The sequence below is a fragment of the Penaeus chinensis genome, chromosome 1, assembly GCF_019202785.1.
Source record: "Penaeus chinensis breed Huanghai No. 1 chromosome 1, ASM1920278v2, whole genome shotgun sequence".
NCBI lineage: Eukaryota > Metazoa > Arthropoda > Malacostraca > Decapoda > Penaeidae > Penaeus > Penaeus chinensis.
Window position 1 is genome coordinate 19585520 of NC_061819.1, and position 8525 is coordinate 19594044.

Consider the following 8525-nt stretch of genomic DNA (forward strand, 5'->3'; position numbering starts at 1 on the left):
CATTATATGTGTCTATATATTTTTCTTCTTCCCTGTTGAGGTTGTTAACTGTAATTCATTAGTAATAATAACTGCTAGTAGGTTAACAATTTTTAATTATTTCTATATACTTAGGATACTTAGTTTTCTAGGAACCATGCCTTATATATGATGTGAGTATATTCTCTTGCCAAACAGGACATTCCAGAGATTATGGACACAAGTTGGCCAGAACTTGTCCAATTATATTGGATTCCCAAGACTCGTGGGTGAGTGTGGTGGGAAGAACTACCATCTGGTCCATCCCAGTGCAGATGTTACCTCTGTTGTTAATGGCACTATCCGCTCAGCCTTTGAATACTGCGGACAGAAATGCTCTGCTTGCTCTCGTGCCTACATTCCAGAATCCCTTTGGCCTGAGGTAAACTTTATCACTTTATTCTCTTAAATGTATATATGATATACATTTACCTTTTTGTGATGATTTTCTCTTGTCTTTTTTTCTTCTCTCTAGGCTCTGAAGCTGTTCTGACTTTATTGTTTCATAGATTTGATGGAAAACAATAATGATGTTACTTATTTTTTATTGATAATGGTGTTAGTATTGATATTACTTTCATTATTTTTAAAAGAAATTAAGAAATGTGAATATCTATTCTAGGTAAAGGCAGGTCTGTTGGCAGCCCAAAAGGAGCTCAAAGTTGGCAATGTACAGGAATTTGATACTTTTATGGGAGCTGTCATAGATGACAAAGCATTCAAGCGTATCAGTGGCTATGTTGACCATGCCAAGTCTTCACCAAACCTTTCTATTTTGGCTGGAGGCAAATGTGATGATAGGTAAAGTTGGAAGATTATTTAGCTATTTGAACATTTGTCTTTTATTGTTTGAAATCCAAATGTGTCTCATTTTTTGTATAAAGTCATTTCAAATTGTATAACTGTTGTATAATTGTTGCTCTTTATCCTTTTGCTTATAGTGTGGGCTATTTTGTGGAACCCACCATTGTGCAGACAACAGATCCCACAGATCGCATCATGAGTGAGGAGATCTTTGGACCTGTCCTCAGTATCTTTGTATATCCTGATGCTCAAGCTGATGAAATGCTTACCGTGGCTAACAAGTCTACTCCATTTGCTCTCACGGGTGCCATCTTTGCTCAGGATGAGTGAGTGATTCGAGTCTTATGCTTCTTTTTTACTATATTCATTTTTTTTTTTTTTTTTTTTTTTGCATTTTCAGGAAACCTTTTATTACCTTGTATTATACTGTAGAGCATTTTACATGAGGAATTACATAATATTTTATGTTTTAAGATGTGAAAGACGACTGATTATATGTATCATTTCAAGGGCTTGGCTTGTCAAGGCAACTGAAGCACTGAAAGATTCTGCTGGCAACTTTTACATTAACGACAAGTCAACAGGATCTGTTGTAGCTCAGCAACCATTTGGAGGTGCACGCATGTCAGGTAAATAACAAGAATTTAGAATATGTGTAATTATTATTGAATTGCTTAAAGTATATTCTGCAAAATTTTCAAGAAGCCAGCTCCATTATATGGTATTTGGATCTGTTATATCTGTCTGTGTGGATTCAAGAATGGTTTTTAGGTATGATGATTATGGTTATATAATAGAGCAGCATGGAAATGTATTTGATTCATTGGGAATCTGTTTTTGATAAGAGTAAATTTAACCACTCATTACACTTTTTTTTTTTTTTTTATGGGTTTAATCTATTTGAACTTGGCCAAAGAAAGCTGTATCTCATAAATAATTACTAATGTACTGCATAAAATCATGGTTTTGTTGGTGAAATCCTCGTGGATATGTAACTTATATTGTTCTGTTATTTTTTATTTAATTATTTATGATAAATTAAATGTATTGCCAACTCCATGTACACTGTATGTTATCTTTTCCTTACAGGCACAAATGATAAAGCTGGAGGTCTACAGTATGCCCTGAAGTGGACATCTCCTCAGGCAGTAAAGCAGACCATGGTGCCCCTGACAGACATCAAATACCCTTACATGGGTTAGATGTAGTGTATCAAGTTGTAGATGGTGTAAGGTGGATCACTTACTTGTGTAGTGTTACATACTTTTTATTTTTATCTTTTTCTTTTTTTTTTTTTAGATCATGCAGTGGGAAAAAAATTATCTGTATATCAAGAATGTATTGATAACCAGTATTGGACAAGATAATCTTGATAGTGATAATCATGTTATCCAGTAATTTATCTCAAGTGGTATAGCAGTGTAAATATGAAAACTTGGGATTTTGAAATGTCTTTAATAAATCAGTGTTAAGAAAGAGAAAAAAAAAAAGGGATTGATCAAAATACTTTCAGAGATTGATTTTTTGTTGGCATACTAAAGTACTGCAAGCCTTAGAATAGCCATTTGAAAGTATGAGGAATGATTATTCAGACCAATTTGTCCATTACTGTACTGCATGTTAGAAAATACCCGGTGTAGTTGTTCATATTTAATATGATTTGCCCAAAAAAAGAGTAGATATAAAATATTTTATTGCATTGTATTTTCATTTTTGTTCTTGTACCATAGCTTGAAATTGTAGGCAAAAGAGTAAGATAGAAAAGCTCCCACCATGACCAGCTCAGATGTACAACATTTAGCATTCATGTCTTTGGGATGTAAAGTATGTCACACACTAAGTGAGTGATATATATTTTAGAATTAATTTCTTATAATTTGATTTGAGGATAGTTCACTCAATACTACTACATTTTACTGAAGGCACTTCTCTCTTGAGTGTGAAGGATAACCAACCCAATGTGTTGGAAAGACCATAGTGACCACCTATGCTATCGTAAACAGCTTAGAAAAAGAACCACTCCTTGATCTTCCATGATACCTTGCCTTACAATGTCCGACTTGTTCCCAGTGACTATAGGGAAATGGTCTTGATAAGTAAAATATACTTGGAATTATTATTTTTGTGTGTATATGACTCACTATAACAAAGTGCTCTTTCACCTTGTTACTCGACTTGGTTATTATCTGCTTTGTGCAAAAGATGTAATGACAGGAACCACAAGACTTAAGTTTAAGCATAAAATATGAACAGCAAGAAATGTTTTTGGATTTATATTTATTATAACAGCAGCTGTTGGTCAAGCTTACAAGAAGAAAATCATATACCATAGCTTGTAAGTTGATTCTAAATAAACTCAAAGAAATTTATGGAAAATCATTTTGCATTTTGTAAGGAAAAGTTATATATATATATAAATGTAATTATGAATAACAGATGAAGTTCCAGTTGATGTTGAAATCATCTCATTGTCTGTGCATATTCATCATTCTATGTTAGAAGTTATGATTACATTATTTGACTGAATATACCTATACACTTGTTTGTTTATAATCAGAACTGTCCACCAACATGTGCATATGCTCATGCTCACACACAGGCAACATATGCACATGCATGTGCTCATGCTTACACATCAAATACATTTGTGTACTAGTGTACACAAAGCATACATTTTGTTTCCTGAATCCACATATACAGTAGTAATGGAATGTTACCATTCAGTTATTCTCATTTCAAAAGGTATTATGTAGAAATACAATATTTTCACAAGAAAAATTCTTTATCATTGTATTCAGCTGACGTTCTCATTATAAGGATTTATAAAATGCATTGGTTTGATGTGTAAATAGGTTAAATTGAAAAGAATATCAGTATAAGGGATGTATTTATAACATCAGGAATTATAATAAATGTTGGAGGTTTGATTTTCAACTGGCAGATAAACAAGCATCATTATGAGTTAATTTGTGTATCAAATAAGCCAGTGAGTTAAGACTGTGGGAACATATTTTAATACATAGTAATTTTAACAGGAACAGCTCATATATGTATGTATGTCATCAATGTGCTGTATTTAACCAAAGTGTTTGTGGTTTGAAATACAAATTACCCGAATATGTCAGTTTTCATGTAGGAAAGAAAATGTAAATAATTAGCCATCATGATTCTATAGATAATATAGTCCAGTTCAAAATTAGTTTTTCAAAAGATCTGATGTGATTTGGTTCTTTTTTTATTGCAAAGTAATGATTACTTTGTTTTATTTTTGTAAGTGTGATGGGAATTAGCATTTAAGTATGGAGTATTTTAATATATTGAATACAGAAAAGAATGTATTCCTATCCTTTGAACTGAGATATTACCATCACCTCAGATTATGAAAAAACAGAAGGAAAGTAAAAAAATGCAAGGGGAAAAAGTAATTGTTTGCGATAAATTTTATTGTTTAATGATGTGACCTAATATCTCTAGCCATCCTCAAAATCATTGCTCTTGAAAGTTACTTTAGTTGTTGCTTGGACTTGGTTAGCATAGAAAAGCCAGGGAAGAAGTAATAGATGTTGGTGATAGCATAATATCAAAGGGTGTGACAAGACAGCTCATCACACAATCATAGTAAAAAAGTCTTGACAAAGCAAAGTTGATGAAATGTCGTTTTCATTGTTAATGTTTATATTTAGATTATTTTTTTAGAACTTTATTTTAGAATTGTTATTTATGTTGTTGCCAACTATTAGTCTTCTGCAAGTTAACCACAGGTATACAAATTGTGACATACTTATTCATATTTTGTTTCAAGTCACTAGGTTATTTTTTCTTCTTTCTTTCATCTTCCTTATCCTTTAATTTTATTTTTATTTGTTCCTAATCAAATGGGGAAAATCATCCCCACTGCAGTGAATCCAGCATTGTTTGAAGGTTACTGTATCAGCATTGTGGAGTCAATCTATTGTAGATATTCAGCAGGAGAATGTATAATTCAGTGTATCACTGAGCACAAATTGTTGGGTATTGCTAACTTAGGAGCTTTACTGCCAATTATTACTACACTGGTTGAGGCACCATCAGATTGAATGATCTGATGTCACAAGGTCTACTACACTTAGCATTTTGGTATCTAGGTGCTGTTCCTAAATAATAAACCTTTGACTGATAATGAGTTGGTTTGTATTTTTAGAAGAGAACGCAGTAGTTATGATTCTTTTCTTTCATGTAAATCTGAAGCCAATTTTGTCACCTGTACAGGTCATTTTAGGTATTCAGTTATTCATACATAGGAAAGTTTTATATATGTTTATTTATTCTAAATTTTCTCAATGAGTACCTGCGTTAGTTTGAGAAGCAAATACACACATTCACACGCACACTCTGTGTGTTTGTGTGTGTGTGTGTGTGTGTTTTTCTCTCTCTCTCTCTCTCTCTCTCTCTCTCTCTCTCTCTCTCTCTCTCTCTCTCTCTCTCTCTCTCTCTCTCTCTCTCTCTCTCTCTCTCTCTCTCTCTTTCATTCTCTGCTTCTGTCTCTCTCTGTCTGTCTGTCTCTCTCAGGACATTCATTTTTTTAATAATTTTATTAATTAAAAAAATATATGAATTGTGATAGGCAGCCTAACCATCTGTTACAGGCAAAAAAGCTTCTTTGTTCCACTTTTAAGAATATTTGCAAAGGTAAATTTATTTACCATGATTCCATTATCATTAAGTCATAAAGGTAATCATATTTAAAAAAAATTGGAGAAGAAATATATGAATTAAAAAGCACAAGAATGGCACTTTTCCTGTGTGTAGATCTGCATTTAGTATGCATATAAACCTAAGTACTGTAGAGATGTGTAAAAATATGGTTATGCTATAAGTGTTGGTAGAATGTCTGTTTAGACAGAAGATTGTATCAACCTGAAGACAAAGAGAAAGAATAGAATATTGTGAATTGTGTATTCTTAAATACCCTTCAAATTTTTATAGCTATTACCTGAAGATTAGGTATTGATGCTAAAGGCCTGGCACACGAGCAGGGATGGACATAAGGGAAGGCATGGACTGAGATGATTTCACAGATAAGCAGGTAGCTTGGCTAACAAAATGTTTCCCTGTTTTCTTGCCTGTGACTTCATGTTGACAGATACTTGCATCTGTACATGCTAATCACTCCTGCTTCTGTGGACAAGACTTTATGATATATTCATGAGGAAATCTATGATGAAAATGATAGCATAATATATATGAAAAAATATTGGAAACAGTAATATCTTTTGCAAGAAAATAAAAAAACAGGGAGTATGATAATTTATAAAATGTTAGAGGTTTAAAACTTAAAGGTTCTCGTATTTATGAATAACCCCTTTTCAATGGAGCAACACACAGCAAGCTTTCCATTTTAGTGCTATTGAAGCTGATATTATTTTTAAAAAAGAACTTTGGTACACCTACTTTTTCAGAGCTATCTGCATTGCTCCTCATGTATAAATTTTACCTAGAAGTTTAGTCATATTTCTGACAGAACTTCACTGTTAAGAAAAATAATATGGTTTTAGAATAACAACAAATGAGAATAAAAGATGTTGAGGGCATTTTTTTTCATCCACTTATAGTGAAGCACCCTAAAAGATTTCTAGCCCTATTTATAGTAAAAATCAGTGTAGATTGACAATTTTTTATAGAGATATTTGTTCTAAACCTGATGAAAAAATGCATTATTTCTCCCCTAATGCCCTATTTTGGCATAGAGGGTCTTAGGAGACAGATTGAAGCCCAGTGTAGGGGATCGCCCCTATCTTGGACCTTGGCTCTCAGCTCAACTGAGTTTGCACGGTCTTTTCTTCTCCTCCTTTCCTTTTCCTTATCTTCCCCAACCCCTTCCCCTCTCCAATTCCTAAGGTGAAAGAGTCATGTTGAAAGGATAAAAGGCTGATTGTGTTAAAGATCCTGAACAGCCTCTGGGAGCCATGGGCATGGTATTCCTTTGGCTAACCGAACCACCATGGATTTATGCTGTCCCCTGTAAATTTTTTTTGTGAATTTTGTTACATGCAGGAGGCGGAGACTGAGCCCCAATGCAGGGATTACCCCTACTTTGGACCTCAGCCCTTGCCTCAACTAATTTTGTAGGACGTTTTCTTCTTTCCTTTTTCTTCTCTTCCCTCATCCCCTTCTGTCCACTTATCCACATAGTTAACTCTTATATACCCTTTTTGCCACAAGACTTTATTCTAACACTGTGTAACCTTTGATGTCTGGTATAATAGTTTGTTTTAGCCATTGACCATTCTGGGAATCCATAAACATGGCCTTACTGAACCGAAAAACTTTCTTACCTGGGGCTTTGCTCCTAAGCCCCACCTTATCGCTATATTTTGTATACACTGCTTATTACCTTTTAGATGTTGATGCAGCAGAAAACTTTCAATAAATAAATAAATTTCCCCCAATCCCTTACATTTTGCTGTAGGGGGCTTAGGAGGTGGAGACTGAGGCCCAATGTAGAGGATCACCCCTACCGTTCCTTTTCATTCTCTTCATGCCTTATTCTGTCCACATATTCTAATCAGTAACTCATTTACACCCTTTTTGCCACAATAGTTTGTCATATTGCTGTGTGACCTTTGATGCCTGGCACATTTGTTAGTTTTGACCATTGACCATTCTGTGAACAGGGGTTTCACCTTCAAGCCCCATCCAATTGCTATATTTTGGATACACCGCTAATGACCTTAGATGTTGATGTGGCAGAAAATGTTCAGTGAATAGATAAATCTTCACGTATTTCAGGCCCGTAATGAAGATTTTGCATCCTTATAAGGCGGTTGAAGCTTGCCCCTCATCAGCTAGCCTCCCTGAATCTAACTCCTCTGGTTTACTGACCCGACTCCATTGATCACGGCTACGACTACTGCTACAATACCCCCCCGTGTAGACACTTGCTGTCAACTTAAATCATCCCGAATCATCTACCCGGGTTATAACTTAACCTGCAAAAGACACCCTTTCCTTAACCCCAATATCCTTAATCCTGTCTCCTGCCCAATCGTCTCCACTCCCTACATCCTCCTTCCTTATTACAACTCTTCAATCTTATTGCCCTCTCTCTCACAATACTACCTCATTCCACACCACTCCCTCTTCCTCCTGTCCTAGCCCCTCTACAATTTCCACCTCTACAAACCTTTTAAGTACTCCGTTTAGCCCAGCCAAGTGGGATGATTTTTTGTGATTCCCTTTACAGCCCCCTTTCTCTGACAATCCCCTACTCCCCTACTCTTCCAACAATGCCTCCAAAAAAGTAAGCGAAGTTTCCTTCCGCAGCCCTATCGATCGCTCATGCCTTGTCGCATTTATATTCGAATCCCAAGCTGAATCACTATCTACCCAGGTTGACATCACTGGTAAACCTATCCCTGCCCAACTCCACTCCTTCTTAATATACTTGCACAGAACATTTTCCATTTCCTCGGCTGATTGTCCTGTCTACGACAAGGATTGGTCAGACTGTGAAGATGACCTACTTGCCTGCCTCACTGACTATGATGCAATATCAGTTCAATACTACGAGGGGGCTTCAAAAAGCTCGTGAAAAAGTCCATAACTAAAAATCATATGGAAGGATTTTGATTTCGGTGCACCTGAACATTCTTGGACCAACGTGTTTAAAGTCGTGATCTGAACCATGTCAGAGCAGCTCTTTTTACATCTTCAACCGATTGGAA

General features: G+C 35.2%; 1 protein-coding gene across 1 annotated transcript in view; it reads left to right on the forward strand.

The window, feature by feature from the left end:
- The window catches only part of LOC125043767 (delta-1-pyrroline-5-carboxylate dehydrogenase, mitochondrial-like), a 22665-nt gene extending 17684 nt beyond the window's left edge, over positions 1 to 4981 (forward strand). The window contains exons 8-12 of the mRNA XM_047640083.1: positions 178 to 400; positions 641 to 819; positions 960 to 1148; positions 1333 to 1451; positions 1912 to 4981. Of these exons, the coding sequence (XP_047496039.1) occupies positions 178 to 400; positions 641 to 819; positions 960 to 1148; positions 1333 to 1451; positions 1912 to 2024 (823 nt within the window). The 3' untranslated portion in view covers positions 2025 to 4981. The remainder of the gene's footprint in view (positions 1 to 177; positions 401 to 640; positions 820 to 959; positions 1149 to 1332; positions 1452 to 1911) is intronic.
- The last annotated feature ends 3544 nt before the right edge of the window (positions 4982 to 8525 follow it).